Source organism: Nycticebus coucang, chromosome 11 (assembly GCF_027406575.1).
Source record: "Nycticebus coucang isolate mNycCou1 chromosome 11, mNycCou1.pri, whole genome shotgun sequence".
NCBI lineage: Eukaryota > Metazoa > Chordata > Mammalia > Primates > Lorisidae > Nycticebus > Nycticebus coucang.
Genome location: NC_069790.1, coordinates 124,554,747 through 124,578,981, shown reverse-complemented (window position 1 = coordinate 124,578,981; position 24,235 = coordinate 124,554,747). Strand labels below are relative to the sequence as shown.

Here is a 24,235-nt window from a genome sequence, read left to right as displayed (position 1 = left end):
AAAACATTACAGTGATAAAATTCACTTTCCGCCCATACAAATACAAACTGAAAGACAATCGAAACTAAATTCACCCGATTAACAAGAGCCAGTGTCTATTACGAGCTGATCAATGAATCAACCATATCAACTTTTATTTTCAGAACTTCTATCAAACTGAAAAATGGTAGAACAAAGGCCAATTTAAAAAGGCTTGGTGGCACCTGTGGCTCAAAGGGGTAGGGCGCTGGTCCCACATGCCGGAGGTGGTGGGTTCAAACCCAGCCCCGGCCAAAAAATAAAAATAAAAAGGCTGAGAAGGGATTTAACCTGTTATATTAGGGCATGAGAGTAATTTTAAAAGGCTTTTCTTATATCCAATTTCACTAACATTTACTTCTTTTTTGAGCGTTTTAATATAATTGCTGCACAGCAATGATTCCTGCTGTGTAGTGTATATAGACAATACTCTAGGAATTAGAATATATATTCAATAACAAAACTATATAGTATTTCAAGAACTTTTCACACATATGAATACACTCATTTAGAGCCTCAACTTTTTAATCCCTGACATTTACGTTAAAAAAGGTTTTGTGCAGGGCAGGTGGTGACTTGAGGCACGTGGGGAAGTAACGGTGGGCCTGATTCATAGCCCTTTAGCAAACCAACGCTCAACAACCCGAGGACCACTTAATATTCCGGTAAGCCACCGAGCAGCTCAACGTGAAAGGCGCAGTCATCCTCGTGGCCTTATTTCTTCTCTCGACTTGGCGATTCTCTTGCCTTAGCCTCCAGAGCAGCTGGGACTACAGGCACCTGCCACAACGCCCGGCTATTTTTTTGTTGCAGTTTGGCCGGGGCCGCGTTTGAACCCCACCCTCGGTATATGTGGCTTATCGTTAAGGCGTCCAGGAAGGCGAACCCGAGGTCATTCTGACGCATTTTCTGATCGAAGGAAGACCAGACGTAAATAAAAGCGTGCCGAGGACCACCGGTATCTAACATTCGCACGTCCAACGCGGGGCTTCACGAACGGGGCTGGAATCCCGCAGGTGGGCCCTGCCTTCTTTTACAAGTCCTCAGTGTGGACAAAGGGACACCTGCCGGGGACCACGTCAGAGGATACACCCCAGCCTAGACAACCCGAGGTGCGGCGGGGCCGCGGGGCCCTCCGGACAGCCCAGCCCGAGAAGCGGCGTCCTCTCCGCGCGCGCGCCCGTCCGCCCGCCCTCGCCACCGGCCTCAGACCCGGCCCACGTACCCGCCGCGGCGGTGCGCGTTCCGGGAGGCGCCGGCCTCGGGGACCCCGTCACCGCGGGAGCCAGGTCCAGCGCGGATGGAGACCGGGCCACGCGCCTCCCTTGGCCAGTAGGGCTGAGACGTTACTCCAGGATCGACGCGCTCGCGGCCACCGCGAACAAGGCGACGCTCAACCACTCTACCCGCCGCCCAGAGGCCGGAGGAGGCCGCAAATGAATGGCCGACACCGTTCTCGCCGCCGAGGCCCCGCCTCTTCCGGCGCGCGCAGGCCCCGCCCTCGAGCGGCCGCGTGTGGTGTCGGGAGGGGCCGCCCCGTTCCCTTCTTTCCCGGGACCGGCTTACTCTGTCCCACTAAGGGGGAGGGCGGGTTTCTCCATGTCCCTAGGGCCTCCTTGGTGGACAGTGGCGGCCACGGGCCTCCAGTGTCCAGAGTGAGCTTCACTATTCTAGGGCCCACAGCGTCGCGGGCGGCAGCAGAGGTGCTGGGCGGCTCTGGCTGCCGGACCGCTCCTCGTACACTCCCCCTCGGCGGCCAGGGCGGGATGGTGCGTCCCGCAGGGCGCGCGCGACTCCCGCGCTTCGGGCGCTCCGCGCGGGCGGGGGCGCAGAGGGCGGGGGAGCGGGCCCCGATTCGCAGGACCGGGCCGGGGCCGCGCGGGCCGGGCAGTTGGCGGAGCGAGCGGTGGCCCGGGTGGGGGGTGGGCGGGGCCGGGTGCCTCCGCGGAGCCTTCCGGGCCGCCGCGATCATGTCGGAGCAGGCGCCCGAAGTTCCAGAGGAGATGTTCAAGGAGGTCAAGTATTACGCGGTGGGCGACATCGATCCGCAGGTACCGCGCCCGCACCTGCCGCGACCTCCTTTCGTGCCGGCATCCGCGTCATCGTTTCCGCTCCCGCCGCGGGCGCGCGCTTGAGCGCCAAACGTCGGGTCCGCAGCTGTCCCGCGGAGGGTCGCCGGCCTGGCTGTGCGGGGCAGGGGTGGCCAGGCGCGGGCTCCGGCCCTCCGCGTCCAAGAGGGAGGGACGGTGGGGGGAGGGGACCTGGCGGGTCGGAGCCGCCGGGAGGCACGTGGGGAGCCTGCGTCTCGGCCCGGAGCCCGGCCTGGCGCCGCGGGCCACGGGCCGCCGGTCACCACCCCCAGTCTGGCGGTCCCCAGCGCCGGCCGCCGCCTCGGACCCCACTCCAGCCCAGCTCAGTTCTGCAGCGGTATTCGTGCGGGGACGCATCCTCACCCTGCCCCGCTTCGGGTGTCTGAAGTGGGGACGAAGAGACAGGTGGGAACGGGGCACACCAGCAGCACAGAGGAACAGTGGCAGTCGGCGCTGCCCGGGCATCTCGGGTCGTGTGCGGGGCGGCGCCGCGCCCCCTTCCCACCAGCCTGTGCCCTTGCTGGGGGGCTGGCATTCCTACTTTTTGCTTTTCCTAGTTGGGTGGAATATACATTTACCATATACATGATAAATGTGGAAAATACCCTATCATCACGTTAAACGTTTAATTTTCTGCAGTTTGGGCTCAAGGCAAGGGATATTGTGGGTTTTCCTAAGTAATACATCTATTTAGTCATCACCGTTGTCAGTCCGTGGTAGGAATGCATCCTTGTTGAGTGGCCTCTTCAGGTTGATCTTCTGTATACTTCTTTTCTTGAAGTTTGAGTATGCAGTTGTGTTGGCTTGGTTGTCGCATCAGCGGGGCTCAGCTTGGAGGATGGAGATGCCCAGTGATCAGAACTTAGGCCTGCAACGGTAGAGACTGATACAATACTGAGATGAACTTGGGTAGGGTGGAAGGCTGATTGATCTTGGCCTTCTGGAGGCTTGTATTAAATATTTGTTGTCTTAGTACTTGAACTTTCTTGCTCGGATTTGTTTTCCACTGTAACTTTAGGGTGATAAGAGTTCTAGCTTTGAATTTAAAGAGAAGAGGTGCTGAGCCCAGAGTGATCAAAATGAGTGCCTGGAATGCTGGTAGCGAACATCCGGTATATTCCAGGCATGGGACTAGGTGCCAGGTATAATGTAAAGAAGACATGGTACCTATGCCTGAAGACCCCCTTTTGGTGGGGAAACAGAGCACCTGAATTCTTTACAGTACGAAGTGACAGGTGTGCAGTAAGAGCAGGTTTCCCTACTAGAAGCCTGGGAGACACCCCTGAAATGTCTGTAGATGCCATTTCCATTAGGCCTTGAGTTAAGCAGGCATTAAGAGCGAAAGAAAGATTAGGCCTGGCGCAGTGGCTCATGCCTATAATCCTCGCACTCTGGGAGGCCAAGGGAGGGTGGATCACCTGGGCTCAAAAGTTTGAGACCAGCCTGAGCCAGAGCAAGACCTCATCTCTAAAAAATAGCTGGGCGTTGTGGTAGGTGCCTGTAGTCCCAGGCTGAGGCAAGAGAATCACTTGAGCCAAGAATTTGAGGTTGCTGTGACCTGTTGACACCATGGCACTGTACCGGAGGCAACAAAATGAAACTTTGTCTCAAAAAAAAAAAGTGAAGGATTATTTTCTTCATGTGGAATGTGTGTGCCAAGGAGTGAAGAGATTAATATTCTGGGGATGCATCAGTGTGATGGGTGGTCTGGAGCAGAGTGACATGAGATAATCTGTTGAGAGAGCGATTCAGCAGCGTGGTGACTGAAAAGAAGCTTTTGTTTTGGGTATCAAAGTTGGTAAGATACTGAAGTATTTTCACTAGTATTGATGGAAGGCGCTGCCTGCAGGGAACTGAAGAGGGACTAGGAAGTGAAGACAGGTAACTGGTCATTGGAAGGAACCAGAGAAAGGTGTCTGCGCAAGAGAGAAGGATAGGGGCTGAGTGTGTTGTGTGCAGGGTTGTCCTAGGATGCGGGAGACTTGGTGGGTGGAGGGAATATAGCTGTGGACAGGAGGGACTGGAATTACAGGCTCATAGGAAAGACTGGAGGTCTGACTGCACACTGAGGCCAGGAGAAAGGGGCATCTTTTTTCTGTTAGACATGTCACATAGATGTGAGAAGCTAAAGCTGCTGGGAGGTCAAGGGAAGAGTGAAAGGGAGAGTGGCTCCTGGCTAGCAAGCATTGCTTTTTCTTTTTTTTTTTTTTTTTTTGAAATCGAGTCTCATTATGTTGGTACTTGGTAGAGTGCCCGGTGTCACAGCTCACAGCAACCTCAAACTCTGGGGCTTAAGTGATTCTCTTCCCTCAGCCTCCTAAGTAGCTGGGACTACAGGGACCCGCCACAATGCCCAGCTATTTTTTTGTTGTAGTTGTCGTTGTTTAGCAGGCCTCGGCCAGATTTGAACCCACCAGCCCCAGTGTATGTGGTTGGTATCCTAACCACTGAACACAGGCGCTGAACTGCAATCATTGCTTTTTCATTTATTAAACAAGTTTTAGCTCTAGTTCATGTCTAGAACAATCAGTAAAATATTCTAAAAATGTTGTCCTGCTTGTGGGTCACTTCAGCTATGTGACCCACAACATTGCTGTCACCTTGCTCTCCTTCTCCGGCCTTTGACTGCTCCTGGCTTCCCTCAACACTGCTTTGCTCTGGTACTGCCCGCCCCAAATCCTGCACCTGCCTCGGAACCGTCTGTTACTGGTCGTTAGCCCCAGTCCTACACTCTGAGGATCTTATCCCTGTCATAGCTTTGGCCCCTCCTATCTAGAGAATATGCTGGTGACTATCAGGAGAGACCCCCGTCCTCTTATGATAGAACTGGATGCCTCTTGCCAGGTACTATACTCGCCCCGGAAAAGCAGTGTGCTCCAAACCAAAGCATGATCTCGGGTCCTTCCCCTCTTTTCTTCTCACTCTCCTGAGTAAGTGGTGCTCCTGCTCCCTGGCATTCTGTCTTTTCTGTCCTGCTTACCCTGCTCCTGTCACAAGTGCTGCTTCTCTGTGTCCTTGGCGACAGTGTCTAGCTTCAGTCACCTGCCTCTCTCACCTGGATTGTTGCAGTTTCTTCCCTGGCCTGTCTTTACTCATATAGTCAACTAAATTTCTTCTTCCCATGCTGATAGTCATCTTTCCATGAAATCTGATGTGCTCTTTGTCCTCGTGAAATACCTCAGTGACTCTGCAGATACCTCAGAATGAAAAGCAAACTTTTTTGCATAGTATAGAAGGCGGTTCACCATGTGATCCCTGCTCACCTGCCTGGGGCCTGGAACACTGCTCCCTCCACCCCACTGTGTATACTTTTGCCTGCCTGACAACTGTAAATTCATAAGGATTCTGCTTATGTGTCTGCTCTTCCAGAAGCTTTCCCTAATTGTGACATAACTACCATCTCTGTGCCTCTAAGTTGGAAGCCCAGGAGTGACATGTGGGTGATCAATTCAGGAGTTAACTGTGCTGTGTCCTTGTCTGTCTAAAGGACAGATAGTTTCGAGAGCCTGGCCCTCTGTAGTGTCCATACTTGGCCAACAAATCAAGATTTGCTGCTTTTTATTATCCCCAGGTTTTTCACTGGTGCATTATTCAGAGTAAAAGGAAAGGCTGGTTAATTTTATATGGGAACATGGTGTGTTTTTATTAAAAATATTTGTTATTCCCAATAAATATTTATATAAATCAAGAATACAATGCAATATGTTTTATTTTAGTTTTTGTGGGGTTTTTTGTTTTGTTTTGTTTTTAGGTTATTCAGCTTCTGAAAGCTGGAAAAGCTAAAGAAGTGTCCTACAATGCACTGGCTTCACACATCATTTCAGAGGATGGGGACAACCCAGAGGTTGGAGAAGCCAGGGAAGTCTTTGACTTACCTGTGGTAAAGGTCAGTAGTAAATACAGTTAGTTTTGTGTCTTTTCTCTGTCCTGCTCTCTTCAGGGCCTCTGCTGAAGTACTGCTTTATGTGGAAAGTTGCCAGATGAATAAAGGCCTTTAACATCTAAGGTAATAACTTACCTTAGCTTCAGGCCCTTTCAGTTAAATCAAGGTACAGCAGGTTTTCATTTACGCCTATATGCAGATCTCTTATAATCACTGCCTGGAGGCTCTGTAAGCCCAGGAAACCTGCCTGGAAAGTAGACCTGTTACCTTGAATCAGATTGGTGTTTGATTCCAAACGCTGGCTAAGGCCTGTCCGGAGCTAACTCCTAAAGACAGGGTTATTTTCCATCCCCACTGTGACAAGTGGTCCTCATTTTCAGTTAGACCAGCCAGAGGGCATCCTGTTCTCCATTCATTTTGCCATTTACATTCTGACAGGGCTCACAATACCTTCGCACTGTCCACCTGCTGTCTGTCTGGACTGTTATCCACCTTGACCCATGGGTGGTTTATTGTACAGAGTCGGGGCTTCAGCTGGTGGGCAAATTCTGCAGATTTTAGTTGCTGCTCTGTTGCAGCTGATAAGTGAGTTGACTGGTGTGAATTTATGCTTTTAAAATTTGTTAATTTTGTAATTCTGATCTTTTAATTGTAGTTCTATTATTTTTTACTATATATTTAAAAATAGTTCTATACCATTACCATTTTTTCTTTCTTTTTCAATTCTTTTTTTTTTTTTGTAGAGACAGAGTCTCACTGTACCGCCCTCGGTAGAGTGCCGTGGCGTCACACGGCTCACAGCAACCTCTAACTCTTGGGCTTACACGATTCTCCTGCCTCAGCCTCCCGAGCAGCTGGGACTACAGGCGCCCGCCACAACGCCCGGCTATTTTTTTTTTGTTGCAGTTTGGCCGGGGCTGGGTTTGAACCCGCCACCCTCGGTATATGGGGCCGGCGCCCTACGCACTGAGCTGCAGGTGCCCCCCTCTTCTTCAATTCTTTTGCCTTGAAAAAAAATGGGTATGAAAGTTTTATGATTTAATAACAACAGTGTTAAGAGTTAAGAAAGCTTTCCAACTGGGTGTAGTGACACATACCTTTAGTTCCAGCTACTTGGGAAGCTATGGAGGGACAATTGCTCAAGTTAGGAGTTTGAGGCTGCAGCTTGCCATGGTCACAATCAGTGAGTAGCTACTAAACAACCAGATCCTGTCTCTAAAGTAAAGTGGAAAAAAGAGTGAGAGAGAAAGATTGACTATTAAGTCAAATTGGGAAGCAGGGATGCTGTCTGGTTACTGAGAAGTGGTAGCCTCACTAGTATCCAGGATTTGAAACTCTGCTTTGAAGGCTCCCAGACTTGAATTTTGAAATTAAAACTGAAAGTAGATGTCTTTTTTTTTGAGACAGAGTCTTACTCTTTTGCCCTTGGTAGAGGGCTGTGGCATCATAGCTCACAGCAACCTCCTGCTCTTGGGCTTAGGCGATTCTCTTGCCTCAGCCTCCTAAGTAGCTGGGATTATAGGCGCCCCCCACAACGCCTGGCTATTTTTTTTGTTGTTGTTGCAGTTTTGCCGGGGCTGGGTTTGAACTCGTCTGAGCCACAGGCCCCACTCACTGAGCCACAGGCGCCACCCAGAAAGTAGATGTCTTAAGAGAAGATTTTTATAAACCAAGGTCTCAGGAGACTGCTGAGAAAGTCAGAGCGACTTCTGGTCACAGTGGGGGACGTGCCCGCCCTGTGCCTGCGCTCCATGCCTTGCGCGGCAGCCTGGACTGTGCACCGTTGGTGTGAAGCCTGGTCACCCTCAGGGTTCCGCTGGGTGCAGCTGATGTCACTTGGATTCCTTGCCCCCAGGACAGGGCTTGAGCCAGGATCCCTCTTCCTTGGATGAGGTTTTTGTCCTTGGTTTGCTGCCATTCTTCTTCCCATAGGTACTGTCTCTCAGTCCCTTTCCCTTCCTACACCTTCCTCCTCACAGATGAGAGTTTGGACCTATTGTCTTATTAAAGTGGCTTTGCATATCTTATGCAGATTTTATAGTGAAAGAATAACTTCTTTTTGGGGGGGAGGAACAGAGTCTCACTTTGTCTTCCCTTGGTAAGAGTGCCACCCTTAGACCGTGGGGTTGTCCTCACAACTCTCAACAACCTCAAACCTCAAACTCTTGGGCTTAAAAGAGTCTCTTGCCTCAGCTTCCCAAGTAGCCTACACTACAGGTACCTACAACGTCCAGCTATTTTTAGAGATGGTTCTCCAATTCCTGAGCCCAAGTGATCCACCCACTTCAGCCTTCCAGAGTGCTTGGATTACAGGTATGAGCCACTGCAACAGGCCTGAAAGAATACTCTTTTTTTTTTTTTTTTTTGAGACAATCTCAAGCTGTCATCCTGGGTGGAGTGCCTGTGGCATCATAGCTGACAACAACCTCGAATTCTTGGGCTCAAGTCCTCTGGCCTTAGATTTTCTATTTTTAGTACAGACAGGGTCTCGCTTTTGTTCAGGCTGGTCTCGAACTTGTGAGCTCAAGCAGTCCACCTTCCTCAGCTTCCCAGAGTGCTGGTGAAAGAATAATCTTATTAACACATTTTTGGAGCCTAGGTCATTGTTTCCTGACTAGCTATAGTAGTAGTTGTTACCCTTCTTGTATAATAAATAATTTGTAGTACCCTGACGTGATTTAATATAAAGTGTATATATAATATAAATTGCCCAAACTGAAATGTAATGAGAAATAGAAGGAAAGCAAATAATAATAAAAAGTAGAACCTCTGTAAGTTGACCACCCAAAGGACTGTAACAAACTGGTCAACTTATGGGGGTGGTCAACATAAGGAACCAGACCTGCTGTGCTGATGGATATGTATATATAACATATGATATATCCATGTGGTGCGTCTGGCCTGTGAAATTAGATTGTCTTAAGGAGGTGGTCAGTGTAGGGAGGAGTCAGCTATTACATATTTCAATATATAAATACATCACCATTAGAGGGTCAGGTGAAGTTTCTTTTATTTATTTATTTTTTATTTTTTTTTTTTTTGAGACAAAGCCTCAAGCTGTTGCCCTGGGTAGAGTACTGTGGCATCATAGCTCACAACAACCTCCAATTCCTGGGCTTAAGCGATTCTCTTGCCTCCACCTCCCAAGTAGCTGGGACCATAGCCACCTGCCACAATGCCCGGCTATTTTTTTGGTTGTAGCTGTCATTGTTGTTTGGTGGGCCCGGGCTGGATTCGAACCCACCAGCTCAGGTGTATGTGGCTGGTGCCTTAGCTGCTTGAGCCACAGGCACCGAGCCGGGTGGAGTTTCAAATGCTGTGTGTGGAGCCTCTAAACACGATTGCTACAGAAGTGCAGGTTGGTCCTTGCACAGTGGAGTCGCCATCTATGAGGTGCCATTTTAGAATGGTGACCATTTATTGGTGAAGTGGTGAGCTAAACAAAGCAGTCTTCTTACATTTTACACAGTACTCGTATTCTTGGTAAAGTGGGGATATAATAGGGTACATGAAAACATCCATTGCTTGTACAATTAGCAGTTGGCTTCTGCAGTTATCTCCACTTTGCCTATTCAATTTGCTGCATCCGAATCCCATTTCTTTCCCCTATGGATATTGTACTTTAAACAAATGCCAAGCGTTACTCATCTGTACTTAGTTCAGCATTCCAGCCAGCTGATAATTTGTGGCAATACCTGTATTGTCTGGCAATTGTTGTATTATATTTCAGAATAACAGCTTCCCTAGGCCGGGCACAGTGGCTCACGCCTATAATCCCAGCACTTGGGAGGCTGAGGCGGGTGGATTGAGCTCACAGGTTTGAGACCAGCCTGAACCAGAACGAGACCCCCATCTCTAAAAAATAGCTGGGCGTTGTGGCAGGTGCCTGTAGTCCCAGCTATTGGGGAGGCTGAGGCAAGAGGATAACTTGAACCCAAGAGCTTGAGGTTGCTGTGAGCTAAGACACAGCTTGAGGTTGCTGTGACCATGGCACAAATGAAGCTTTGTCTCAAAAAAAAAAAAAAAAGAATAACAGCTTCCCAGAATGTAGCATTTTTCATTACCTTAGAGTGAACAGAAACCATTGGATTCTAGTAGCAGGTCCTAATATTCTTAGTTTTGTCCTTATAGGCCCTTCCTACGTTGGATCCTGTTGCTGAAGAGGTCTGTCCTTTGCTTTACCTTGATATCAAATTTGGCAGAACATTAAAAAAAATAAGGCATTTTTACACATAGTGAGACTTTATCCATCATTTATTTTATTTTTTTATTTTTACTTTTTTTTTTTAATAAAAAAATTGTATTAGAGCATTCAAAATGTCAACAAAACAGCTGCAACTTTTTTTTGCAATTACAGAGTGGTATTCAGTTAACAGAACAACAATTATTTCGTATAAGCTGCACCAGAGAGACAACTGAAGATGAAAAAAACTACCATCCCCATATATAACTAATTTGTGCTGTGCACCAACAAGAACCTGCTTTAAATTTCCATGCCAATTTACAACCCCCAGACTGTACCAGGCAAGGTTAGTGGCTGTTGAAAATACCACCAGGACAGGGCTATCTAAAGACACATTCGGTAGTGTGTTAACTATACAAAAAAAGACACTGCACAGTTTAAAACAAATCTTACACAGCCTTACGTTTCAATTTTTTTCTTTTAAAAAAAAACGCTAGAACCAACTTATTCATCATCATCTTCTTCTTCATCTTCCTCCTCCTCTTCATCCTCCTCATCTTCCTCATCTTCCTTCTTTTTCTTGCTTTTTTTCAGCCTTGAGGACTCCCTTTTTCGCTGCATCAGGCTTTCCTTTAGCTCGGTCTGCAGCCATATCCTTTTCGTATTTTTCCTTCAGCTTTGCAGCCTTCTTTTCATCAGCTGCTTGTCCTCCGCAGCAGTGTTACCCCACATCTCCCCCAGCTTCTTTGCAACATCACCAATGGACAGGCCGGGATGTTCTCCTTGGATTTTTGGGCGATACTCAGAACAGAACAAGGAAAAGGCCGAAGGAGGCCTCTTGGGTGCACTGGGATCCTTGAACTTCTTTTTTGTTTCCCCTTTAGGAGGGATGTAGGTTTTCATTTCTCTTTCATATTAGGCCTTGTCCACCTTTGCCACGTCTTTAAATTTTCCTTTCTCTTTAGCAGACATGGTCTTCCGCCTCTCTGAGCACTTCTTAGAAAACTCTGAGAAGTTGACCGAAGCATCTGGGTGCTGCTTCTTGTGCTCCTCCCGACAAGTTTGCACAAAGAATGCATAGGATGACATTTTGCCTCTCGCCTTCTTAGGATCTCCTTTGCCCGTGTTTAGTTATTTTTCCTCAGCGAGGCATAGAGTCGCCCAGTGCCCGTCTGGCTCTCACTTGCCCCGGTGCTGTCTCTATGGAGCTCAGTGTACTGCAATGGCTGTGAGAGCGGGAGCCAGACGCAGCCTCCTCACTCTTCTCCGCTCTGTAACCTTTTATTTTTTTTTTAGAGACAGAGTCTCACTTTGTTGCCCTCAGTAGAGTGCTGGGGCATCACACAGCTCACAACAACCTCCAACTCCTGGGCTTAGGTGATTCTCTTGCCTCAGCTTCCCGAGTAGTTGGGATGACAGGCACCTGCCATGATGCCCAGCTATTTTTTTGTTACAGTTTGCTGGGGCCGGGTTTGAACCTGCCACCCTCAGTATATGGGGCCAGTACCCTACTCACTGAGCTACAGGCGCTGCCCAATCCATCAGTTACATGTTTTAAAAATGTCTAAAACTTCTTTGGACCACGAAAACTTTTTTTTTTTTTGAGACAGACTCTCACTTTGTCATACTGGGTAGAGTGCCGTGATGTCATCATTGTTCACGGCAACCTCAAACTCTTGAGCTTAGGCAATCCTCGCACCTCAGCTTCCTGAATATCTGGGCTTGTAGGTGCCTGTACAATGCCCAGCTAGTTTTTCTATTTTTAGTAGAGATGGGGTCTTGCTGTTGCTCAGACTGGTCTCAACTCCTGAGCCCAAGTGATCCCCCTGCCCTGGCCTCCCAGAGTGCTGGGATTACAGGTGTGAGCCACCATGCCTGGCCTTAAGTAATATTTTTAATAGAGATATTTTTCTCAGCAGTCTTGGAAATGCTAATTCAGCTGACCTGTAGTGGGATTATTATTATTATTATTATTATTATTTTTTTTTTTTTTTTTTTTTTGAGACAGAGCCTCAAGCTGTTGCCCTGGGTAGAGTGCTGTGGCATCACAGCTCACAGCAACCTCCAACTCTTGGGCTCAAGCGATTCTCTTGCCTCCACCTCCCAAGTAGCTGGGACTACAGGTGCCAGCCACAACGCCCGACTATTTTTTGGGTGCAGCCGTCATTGTTGTTTGGCGGGTTGGGGCTGGATTCGAACCTGCCAGCTCAGGTGTATGTGGCTGGCACCTTAGCCACTTAAGCCACAGGCGCCAAGCTGTGTCTTTAGGATAAGTAGTCCCTATTACTCTGCTTTTGTAGTTCTCTATCTCTGCTTTATACTGTGGCCTACGTTTTTTTTCTTCCTTTTTTTTTAATATCATACCTTTGCTTCATTGTGGCCTAGTTATTAACTTTGCATATTTTATCTAGACTTGTCTGAGTGAGGGCCTCAAGTTAATTCTGCTGGTTGAACAGGACTTTATGGTAGCTACACCAGGAGTCTTTAAACTGGGGTAGCTAACCCCCAGCCTCCCAGGGGAAGACTGCAGGGTGTATGCTGCGTGGAATGTTGTAGGGGGCACTTCCAGGTTAGTTCTTCCTGAAGCTGTCTGAGAACATGGCTGTGTTACAGCGCCCCTTTCCACTTGATGCAGGAATTACAACATCGCCCATCTTAATCTTACAGTGCATTGGACGGGGCTCTGAAAGTCTTAGACACCAGACAGAGGACAGTGAGAAATGCTGGTTTTATGGCATCCTCCCTTAGGGCTGTATCCTGGGCCCTGGGCCCTGAGGGCCTTCTGGGTGTCATGTTGAGAATAATGCTTGGTCCACAGGAAGATGTTCTGTGTTCAGAAGACTCAAAAGCCAGTGATGTTCTTCATGCTGGCCTATTCCTTCAAGTTAGCTGGAATTTCCCCGGGACCATTACAAATTGTGGAGATTTTTGTTGGATAAAGTGCATGGGTAGAAACAATAAGTGTTTTCTTTCAGATTTGGTGCAGCTTATTCAATAAGTTAGTTAAAACCTTTGGTGAAGGGCGGCACCTGTGGCTCAAGGAGTAGGGCGCCAGTCCCATATGCCGGAGGTGGCGGGTTCAAACCTAGCTCCCGGCCAAAAAAAAAAAAAGGTAATACATGTCTCTTAGCCGGGCGTTGTGGCAGGCGCCTGTAGTCCCAGCTACTCGGGAGGCTGAGGCAAGAGAATCGCTTAAGCCCATGAGTTGGAGGTTGCTGTGAGCTGTGTGAGGTCACTGCACTCTACCGAGGGCCATAAAGTGAGACTCTGTCTCTACAAAAAAAAAAAAAAAAAAACCTTTGGTGAAATTATCAAATCATCATGAAATAATTACCCCAAGTCCAACCATTCTTTATTTTATAAAATATTTAATATGTCTATCTCACAGAAAATATGCTTATTTTAAATTTGTTGAAAAATTATAGATCTTATCTAAAAAATGACAGGGGGAGCACTTTGTCTGAAATTCCTTTAAGGAACGCGTGACAAAGATGATTAGAAGATCATTAGCTTGGAATGTGCAGTGCGGGAGGGCAGAGCTGCATCTCTGTCATTGTTGCATCCTCAGCACCTTGCTCATCTCTGCACGGAGGAGGTTCCCCACAAATATTTGAGGAATGAATTAATGGATGGGTAATGAGTATATATATATATATATATATACACACACACACACACACATATATGTATTTTTTTTTTCAGTTCACTAAAGTTTCTGGAATTCATATGGCTCCCAGAGTATAGTAATGTGGGCATTACTGTATTTTTTTGATACTGTGAAGTAGAGCTGTCAGGACAATGATTGCTGTAATTTTAAAAGTTAAATATAGAAAAATAATTTTTCAAAGATGTCTTAATCAAATAGAAAGTAATCTTTTATAATGAGTCAGAGTTTGAGAATTTATAAAAATTTACCAGATAGAAATAATTCGTATGGTTTACAAACATTGTATGTACTTGGCTTCACTAAAAAAAAAAAAAAAGACAGACACACAGCAGACCTCATGAGTTGAGAAAGGGTTGAATTCAGTGCTCAAGAAAGGGCTGGGTGAGGGCCAACTGCACCCTAGGTGAGGGATGGCAGGGTGGGTGGGGAGCAGTCCCTTGTCCCTCTGGCTCTGAGGCAAACAGTAGTAAGTGTGAAAACCTGGAACTTAAATGTCTGTGTGTAATAAATTTTTTTTATTTTTTTTGAGACAGAGCCTCAAGCTGTTCCCCTGGGTAGAGTGCTGTGGCATCACAGCTCACAGCAACCTCCAACTCCTGGGCTCAAGCGATTCTCCTGCCTCAGCCTCCCAAGTATCTGGGACTACAGGCGCCTGCCACAACGCCCGGCTATTTTTTGGTTGCAGCCGTCATTGTTGTTTGGCAGGCCCAGGCTGGATTCAAACCTGCCAGCTCAGGTGTATGTGGCTGGCGCCGAGCCGGGGTGTAGTAGTTTTTAAAACCGGTAGTGCTTCATTTTATATTTGTGTTTTTCACTGTGGACATTAATGATCTTTTCTCCGTGAATACTCATACTTGTCATCTGGATGTTTTCAGATTGTTCATAACAGAGCCTTTTAATCACTAGTAAAGAAATGCCACTTTGATTATAAATTGAAACAGTTTTCACTGAGGTGACCATCTCTTTTACAGCCTTCTTGGGTGCTGCTGTCTGTCCAGTGTGGAACTCTTCTGCCGTATCCTTTTGTTGAGGGCGGGGAGGAGAGAATAACTCTGGGTTTAAGATGGTGATGACGCTTACTGAGTGAAGGATGGAGTCCTTGGGTAGAACAAATCATCTTGTCTGCATTCTCTATCCCTCCTGTTCTCTATCCCTTCCCACATTTTACGTACCTGATCCTGTGTAAAAAGGGGGACCAGCTATGAGAAGTAGCTCTAGGGAGCTGGAGGCCCAAGTTCTAGTTCTCTTCAGCTTTTGTGCTGCTAGCTAGACAAAAAATGTTTCTAAAACTTCGAGTGTGTGTAAACCAAAGCATGAACTATTTTTTTTTTTTTTTTGTTATGGAGACAGAGTCTTACTTTGTTGGTCTTGGTAGAGTGCCGTGGCATCACAGCTCACAGCAACCTCAAACTCTTGGGCTCAAGGGATTCTCTTGCCTCAGCCTCCCAAGTAGCTGGACTACAGGTGCCCACCACAAAGTTTGGCTATTTTTTTGTTGTTGTTGTTGTTGTTGCAGTTTTCATTGTTATTTAGCTGGCCCAGGCCGGATTTGAACCTACCAGCCTTGGTGTATGTGGCTGGCGCCCTAACCACTGAGCTACAGGTGCCGCCCAGGAAACGAGATTTTAGAAATATGTTACACAGGCTGCTCGGCTCCTGTGTGCCACCCACCTCTCTCCCTTCAGTCTGCCCTGTGCTCTCTTTGGCTTTCCTAAGTCTGTTGCTTTCCGAAGTGGACTGAGTGGGAAGGAGGGAGGGCAGGGAAGGGTTACGTCTGTTAGTGAAATACGGGTTGCACTAATCTTAATTCATTGTAATCTTAATAACTATGAAACAGAGTAAGTGGTTTTTCTCCAGAGTCGTGTCAGATCTTTTTTGGAGTCACTGCCTGCCTTTCTCAGGTAAGCATGGTTGAGCTTGTCTCGTGGTGTGTACGTGTGCCCGTTCTGAGTTCCCAGAGGATTGGATTGATGACCTGTTTGTTGACCATCCAAGAGAAGCTGTTTACTCAACTGTATGTGCACATGAACTAGGACACACTTACCTGTATTTAAATATTCATGGTTACTTTTAAGATTTAAAGCTTTTGATGGGTGAAAATGTTTCTTCTAACTTTAAAAAATTAGAAAGATTTAAAAGTTGAATATGAAAACATTAAAAATGATGACAAGGAGAATTCAGTCAGAAGTACAAGCAGAGACTTGTCCTAATGAGTAAAGGGCTCCTGTGGATCGGTAAGAAAACACAAGGGCCTTGGGCGTCACCTGTGGCTCAAAGGAGTAGGGCACCAGCCCCATATACAGGAGGTGGCAGGTTCAAACCCGGCCCTAGCCAAAAACTGCAAAAAAAAAAAAACCCACAAGGGCCTTGAAGATGAAGCAGAGGGTACCTGTGACAACTGGTAGAGGGGTCCCAGTAGTGATCAGTGTGTGAGGTTGGTGCACTTTACATATATGTGAACATTAGTTTTTTTTTTTTTTTTTTTTTGAGATAGTCTCAAGCTGTCACCCTGGGTAGAGTGCTGTGGCATCAGAGTTCACATCAACCTCCAACTCTTGGGTTCAAGTGATCCTCTTGCCTCAGTTTTTCTATTTTTAGTAGAGACAAGGTCTCGCTTTTGCTCAGGCTTGTCTCAAACTCTTGAGCTCAAGCAGTCCGCCGGCTTCCCAGAGTGCTGGGATGACAGGCATGAGCCACCATGCCCGGCCCACATGACCGTTTTAATTGCAGTGGGCAGGAAATTGAGACCACTGTCTTCAGTGTTGGTAGGGATGCTGAAGACAGTCTTTCCTCCTCATTGCTGGCAGGGCTGTGAATCAGTGCAACAGTTTTCTAGAGAAGGTTTCGTCCTCAAGAGTCTTCAAGTACTCATCCCATTTTCTCCTACAATTGTCTTGTGTATACAGATTTATCCTGAGTTGATAGAAGTAAGGACAGATGGATGCATAAAGATGTTCACAGCATTATTTATAAGATGATAAAATTGGAAACAATTAGATTACTCGCTATTTGTAGGTATTTACAAAACCTATATATACTTGTGCAGTAGTCTGGCTACCTAGCTTTTTTTTTGCTACAGAGTCTCACTGTGTCGCCCTTGGTAGAGTGCCATAGCGTCACAGCTCACAGTAACCTCCAACTCTTGGGCTCAAGTGATTCTCTTGCCTCAGTCTCCCAAGTAGCTGGGACTACAGGCACCTGCCACAATGCTCAGCTATTTTTGTTGCAGTTGTAATTGTTTAGCTGGCCTGGGCTGGGTTCAGATCCACCAGCCTTCAGTGTATGTGGCTGGTGCCGTAACCACTGTGCTACAGGCACCGAGCCCTACATAACTATTTTTGAATTATGTTTTATGAAAATATGTAAAGACTTGGGAAATGTTTTAAGTGAAAAAAAACAATGTATGACATAGGTATTTATATTAGCTGATTCTAGGTAATGAGAGAGGTGAATCTGCAGAAAATTTTTTTTTAATTGTATTTTGTCCTGGCCCCCAGCTAAGAACCTCAGGTCATAATAAAAACTCTTATTAAAAATCAAATTGGCATTATTTAAATTCATTTTAAATGACATGCATTATTTGTTTACAATCCGTGGTGCTTTGACAGGAAACCGTGCACTGTGGAGTGTCCTTTCTCATTGGACCTCATGGGCCTCGTCCCAGGCTGCTGTTTTGGTGCTAATTCTCCTTTTCTATGCAAGCCTTTGAGATATTAAGTGAAATGGAAAGGAAATTGATTATACATCACTTTTCCTTACTCCTTTGTGAGAGGGAATTAGGGACCAAGGTAGCTTTGCATTGTTAGGTGGTTGGCCAGAGTCAACTGTTCATACAAAGGGCACTGCCAGTCTGGATTTTACCACCTTTGTCTAAGTAGTATGTGAATTAGTTTATCTGTGGCTTCTGTGTTTTTGTTTCTGTCTGTTGCAAATTCTGGAAGTTCTTTAAACTGTGCTCTTTTTGTTTTTATTACATCAATTTGATGGAGAGCCTTAAAAGCAGAATTGTTTTTTTTCCTTCTTTAACAGGAATTTTGTTGATATTTGTATTTTGCAACTTTTTTTCATATCTGTTATAAGTGTATATTTACATGAGTGATCTTTAAAGTTGGTTATAATGAAAACTTTAATGGTGGGTGCTCTGGTTACATGTAATTTTTATTGTTTTCCTTATACTTCTCTGTATGTTCCAAATTTACAGTCAACATATCAGAACTAAGTTTTTAAAACATTTTATTATTACTTAGGTATAAACACAGTGTACTTTGGCTAATATGTGAATTTGTCATTTAATTATTTGTCTTGATTGGATTTCTGGGTTTCAGAGACTCAGAGCCCATTATCCAGAAAAGATTTGAATTGAATGAAGCAGGAAGAAGGGCTTGGCTGAGCTGGGGGCAGAGGCAGAGTCTTATGGGCATTTTTCAGAGATTGAAGTAACAGTGATGTGGGATTTAGCAAACTTGAAATAAGAAAATCAAAAGTGTGTGAGTATAAGGTGATTACAGTGTTTTAAATTAGGTAATTAGATATTATTAAATCTAAAGTATGAGTTTAGCACCAGAGAATACTACTAGTCTTGCAAAGAAAGAGCTAATAATTATATTTAACAGAAGTTATAGTATTTGTAAGTGATTGTTATGTAGTACACATTGTAAATGAGGTATTGTATACGTGACACAGGCCTGACAGTGTGCTGTCAGGGTACAAGCGTGACTGTGGGTCCAGGAAGAAGGGCTTCAGTCCGGGGAGCCGGTGAGGAAAGCCTGGCTGGAGGATGTCCCATCTGCAAGGGCCTGAGGGAGCAGGCAGGGGGCAGGGCATACCAGTCGACCACGGAGGAAGGAGAGGTCAGGAGTGCACAAGAGGCCAGTCACTGGACACTGAGTTAAAGCCAAGGCCATGTGTCTGCGTGTAGAGAGGGATGAGAGGCAGGTGGACCCAGTAGGGTAGGCAGCAGGATGTTTCTTCACTCTTTTGTTTATGTAATTTTGATTATAAATGTTTATAAATGTGGGAAAGAGAGAAAAGCAAACAAGATGAAACTCAGTTGGGGTGGTTGTAGGTAAAACTGGTCTGTGAGCTCTGAGGGGGACGCAGGGCAGGGCAGATTGGAGTTTCGCTAGGTGGAGACCCAGGTCCAAGATGGCAGGAGGAACATGGATCGCGGCAGCAGACAGGACCCCACCTGTCTCGGTGCCTTGGGACACTGTGGGGCCTCTCCCTGTGTTAAGCCTGCGGTGGGTGCCTTTCCACCAGCACCAGGAGCGAGAGATGACAGCGTGTTCAGACGAGGAGTCCCCACGAAGTGGGAGCATTGCTGGTGGAGGTGGAGTGTGGAGGGAAGCCTGGTCTGTGAGGAAAGAAGGAGGTGCTGTTTGTCTGGCGTGTTGAGTTGTCCAAGCATAGACAACGAGGGGTACTGTGTCACAGAGGACAGTGCCCAGCATGGTGAGAGGTGCAGATAACCGGAATGCATGCAGCCTGGGGGACAAGAAAAAGGAGCTTGAGAATACTAATCAATAGAGACATACTAAAGGAGTAGAATATTATTTTTCGAAACCAAGAGGAGGGTGGTGCCTGTGGCTCAGTGGGTAGGGCCCTGGCCCCATATACCAGGGGTGGTGGGTTCGAACCAGGCCCCTGACCAAGCTGCAAAAAAAAAACTAGCCGGGTGTTGTGGTGGGCGCCTGTAGTCCCAGCTACTTGGGAGGCTGAGTCAAGAGAATCGCTTAAGCCCAAGAGCTGGAGGTTGCTGTGAGCTGTGACACCACGGCACTCTGCCAAGGGCGACAAAGTGAGACTCTATCTTTAAAAAAAAAAAGACACCAAGAGTAAAGTTGAACTTAATCATTTTTAGTTTTTATTGTGGGAAGTAGTAATGTTTCAGATAAAGGTTTACAGCACAGATTGGCAGGAGGTAGCTGTATGTATGTATCTTCCTGTGTTCCCTCAGTCCTGACGTGTGACCGAGGAGGACGAGGGTATCAGGAAATGATGGAGCAGCATTGATGGGCTCGGTGAGGGCCGCACAGGCTTCAGGGTCGGAGGGTGCAGGTGTGGTCACTGTTGATGGAGACCGTGTCCCAAGCAGGAGCAGGTGAGCAAGCTGTCAGAGCACATGAGTGTCTAGACCAGGTGTCCTCAAACTGCGGCCCGCGGGCCACATGAGGTGGTGTGATTGTATTTGTTCCCATTTTGTTTTTTACTTCAAACTAAGATATGTGCAGTGTGCATAGGAATTTGTTCATAGTTTTTTGTTTTAAACTATAGTCTGGCCCTCCAGCAGTCTGAGGGACAGTGAATTGGCCCGCTGTTTAAAAAGTTTGAGGACGCCTGGTCTAGACTGTTAGTGGGAGAATGTCACTTGATTGTGTGGGCTGGGCAGGGCCTACTGCTCACCCACCTCCAGATGAGAGGCCAAATTTTATAGAGGTGCTAACTGGATTTGGTGGACAAAAAGATGAATTTATTAGCAAGCTCTTTGATATTATTTTATATCCTTTTAGCACATTCATTAGGTAAAAAAATTAGAACAGAATCGGCTTGGTCTTTCTAGGTCTTCTTTGCACTCACTGTCACAGTTCAGCACTTACCCAGGGTGTGATGAGAAAGATTGTTCACATAAGGTTGGGGAGGCTTTGATAATAGCCCATGTGAGGAAATCCTGGAAATTTTAGTTTAAAAGTACATTGGGAGCACTAATACTTTGTGGTTGCTAAAACATATTAACTTGTTCTTAAGATATGCTAATAAACGTATGTACAGTGTACATCTGAGGGGCTTTGGGTCAACACGTCTTTCTTTGATGAGTACTTGCTCTGTGACAGGAAGAATACAAAGCAATTAAGATGTGATTTCTCCCTCAGTAAACACTGTTGCAGGGGACACACATGCAAATAAATATGGTCTGTTGTAAAATGTGCAGAAACCAGTGGGTCCTAGGTATAGAAACACAGGCGGGAGTGGTCACAACGGTTTGTCTCCGCACACGACACGCCCGAGTGCGCACACACGCAGATGCACACACAGGCAGGGCCCCACCGCTAAAAAGAACTGTTTGCTTGGTTCTCAGTGACCTTCTGTCTTTTCCCGTCAGGGTGTTGATACAAGCTGGAGCTCTTTGTTGGAGTCTTCCAGAGCTCTCCCAGGGAGAGGTAGGGAAGGGAGCTTGTCCGGCAGAAGTTGGGAAGCACACAGATCACCTGCCTTCTTCTGACGCGGTATTGATGAGGCTGGGCCCTGTTGTAATGTGCGGGGTAGGTTTCGGGGACTAGGTCAGGAGTCTGATGGAGAGCCTGGCCCTGTTGTAATTTATATCCAGAAGACTAAAAATGAAAGTCCTTTCCATCCTATATCTCAACCAACAGTATTTCTTGACTGCCTACCCATGTGCCTTGCACTGTACTAGGTACTGTGAAAGATATCAAAGAAGTTTTAGACAGAATTTTTATGGAAGATTCTAGCCTTTAATAAGCAGTGTTAGAGTTCATAACCAAGATTGCGCAGGGAGAATGGAGGAGTGTCTTACAGGGCTGTGGAGGGTGTTCCTGATTGGTTTATTCCTGGGTCAGAGAGATGAAAAATTCTAGTGCCCTGTTCCTAGTTGCTTTCCAGTCTAGCAGGGGAAAGACAGCTGAGCAGGCACAGAGGTTGAGAGGTGCTTAGGCTTCTGTCCAGCTTGCTTGTGGGGCGCAGTGGGCAGTGATACCTGAAGTGGGGTGGGCAAGTCCTGGGCACAGGGAAAGCAGAACTGTCTGAGGAATGTCATTATAGATGGCGGGGGCTCAAGGGTTCAAGGCGCATGTGGGGTGGCACTGACGGAGAGGAGGTGGTCAGCAGCCAGACACATAGGGAGCCTGGACACCATGTGGGGGATTTTGTATTTTAGCCTGACAGGCATTGAGGAGACAATCAGAGCTTTATTAGCCAACTAGACAGGATTAGTGTTTTAGAAAAATGGCTTTAAAAAAAGAAAAGCACATTTCCCTAATTATAAAATTAATGATTTTGAAAATTTGGAAAATACAGAAAAGTATAAAAATGAAAATAAACTCCCCATCATCTTATCACCATTAAGCAACTTGTTAACGGTTTGGTGTGGAAAGAGCATTCTTAATTATTAATTGTGCTGATGGAGATTCATTAAATGAGTTGGTATGGATGTTCAAAGTCAAACTTCAGTGAAGAATGTAGGCCGTGGGAGTTTCCCCGAGTTGACACAGCTGGTATGGGAGACAGGTCCCCTGCTCCTCCCTGTCTGGTGTTCTTTCCACAGCAACACCTGTGACACGCTGCGCCCCGCGGAGGCCTGCACCTGTGACATGCTGCACCCCGCGGAGGCCTGCACCTGTGACACGCTGCGCTCCGCGGAGGCCTGCACCTGTGACAGAGGCCGGGTAGGATAGGTGACTAGACTCACTGCAGTCAGGAAAGAAAGTGATACCTGATATGGAGCCAAATCTTGGTAACAAAGGCATATGAAGGTTGTTTTCTAATGTCATTTTGAATAGAGATTATATGATGAATCACAGGATTAATTACTATGTATTACCATGTAATTAAATCTCAACTCTCCAAATGCTACAGGATCTAATTGTCTTTGTGAAAGCCTAAAATAAAAACAGGCTGATCCAACCTTCTGACGTGTGGCATTATTAAATTAAAGACATAAAATAATGATTTGAAGAGTGATTTTAGAAAGTTAACATGTTCTTGTTAATATTCATAGAGTATGGAATACAAAATAATTTCTAGAAATATTTATAAAATAAAAGAGTAGATGAATATTAGATTATTGGCAAACTGCATAATGGCAATTAAGAAATTAACATGCTACTTTTCAGTACTTTTAAAAAATTAACTTGAGACAAAGTTCAGGATTCTTCAACAAACATAATCCTCAATATACAATAAACTTATCCAGAAAAAAAATCACTTGGTTAAATGATTATCTTAGCATTAATGCTCATATCTTTATTTTTCTTAAATGTTTCTTTTGCCTTTCAGACTCTAAAATTTATTTTGTTTTTTTGGAGATCGTTGGTTACTTCCTTTAGTAGTAACTCCCTTAAAGAAGCAGAATGAGCCCGGGTGGATTTAGACCTGGGTTTAGACAGAGCTGGGTTTTAAAGGCCAGCTTTTCTGATGCTTAGTTATAATTTAGTTGCTTCCTTAGTATTAAAGTGGGGCTAATGAATCCTATTTCAGGTGGCGGCTGTAAGGAGTAGGAGTGTACAGAAGGCCTTGGCACAGTTCCTGGCACATAGTAGGCAGGCAATAAATGGCAGCTGTTTTCACTGTTACAGCGAAAGCCTGTTTCACAGCATCCGCCATCGCACCTGGAGTCTCCTCCCTTCACCTCATCGTGCGCAAGCATAGGGTTCTCCTTTCATGCTTGTCTTCTCGTTTTGTGTGTTAAGTAATATTTTACGTTTTTCCCCAAGCTTACAACCACTGTATTCTTTAATCTTTATTTTGTCCATTTCATAATTAGTATTTGTTACCATTAGCATTAAGGAGTTCCTTCAATATGGTTTTGATATTGCTGTTGTATTTAAACATTTTCAGAAATGACACACATGGAAGCTAGGATGGTGTGTTAGGTCTTTCTTTTTTTCTTTTTGTGCTTTTTATAGACTGAAGTGATCCTCCATTCAGTTTTTTGGAATGTGGGTGTGAATTTTTTGTATTCATTTGGGGATAAGGCAAAAATAAGTACTTACATGTAAAAACCATAATTATGAGAAGGAAGTTTTTATTATAATCAAATAGCTAAAAGCTTCTCTGTTTTTCCCACTAATATTCCTAGGTTAATTTAATAAAGAAGCAGAGTAGATAAAGTGAAATTGTTGTGCTGTCACACTGTATTCTAATAGTAAAGTAAAACTATGAGCAAGCACAGATTAAAACGTGTGATAAAGGCCTCGCTTCACTTTCTGCCAGGTGTCGTCTGGAGACAGAAGTGCCCTGTGGGCTTTGGTTACATTCTATGGGGGAGACTGTCAGCTGACCCTCAATAAGAAATGCACACATTTGATTGTTCCAGAGCCAAAGGGGGTAAGCATTTCACGTGCCTTCTTTTCATATGTCATTAATGTATTTCCAGTAATCAGATGTCTTTTCTTGAGCTTCTTTTAAATTATTAGATTCCATTTACAAAAGGCGATTGTATTGGTTTATGTTATTTATATCCAACTTCATTTTACAAAAGATATGAGATGATTATAAATTATCTAATGGGTTGAAAATGACTTCTAAATATAAAGAAATTTGGCTTTATTTCCTAGGGCCAATAGGAAATTTGTTGTTGGTTTTTTTTTTTTTTTTGTGGTTTTTTTTTTGGCCGGGGCTGGGTTTGAACCCACCACCTCCGGCATATGGGACCGGCACCC

The 24,235-nt window shown here is 45.7% G+C and overlaps 1 protein-coding gene across 6 annotated transcripts in view; it reads left to right on the top strand.

Annotated features, from left to right (window-relative positions):
- The first annotated feature begins 1,868 nt into the window (after window positions 1-1,868).
- PAXIP1 (PAX interacting protein 1) overlaps window positions 1,869-24,235 on the top strand; it is a 64,338-nt gene continuing 41,971 nt past the window's right edge. For 3 of the 6 annotated variants that reach the window (XM_053609438.1, XM_053609443.1, XM_053609444.1), the window contains exons 1-5: window positions 1,869-2,069; window positions 5,860-5,994; window positions 14,813-14,856; window positions 15,679-15,742; window positions 23,787-23,900. In XM_053609438.1, the coding sequence (XP_053465413.1) occupies window positions 1,989-2,069; window positions 5,860-5,994; window positions 14,813-14,856; window positions 15,679-15,742; window positions 23,787-23,900 (438 nt within the window). In that variant the 5' untranslated portion in view covers window positions 1,869-1,988. Of the gene's footprint in view, window positions 2,070-2,306; window positions 2,514-5,859; window positions 5,995-14,812; window positions 14,857-15,678; window positions 15,743-20,940; window positions 21,101-23,786; window positions 23,901-24,235 lie in introns of those variants that run through there. The other 3 variants (XM_053609442.1, XM_053609440.1, XM_053609439.1) reach the window with 3 other exon arrangements.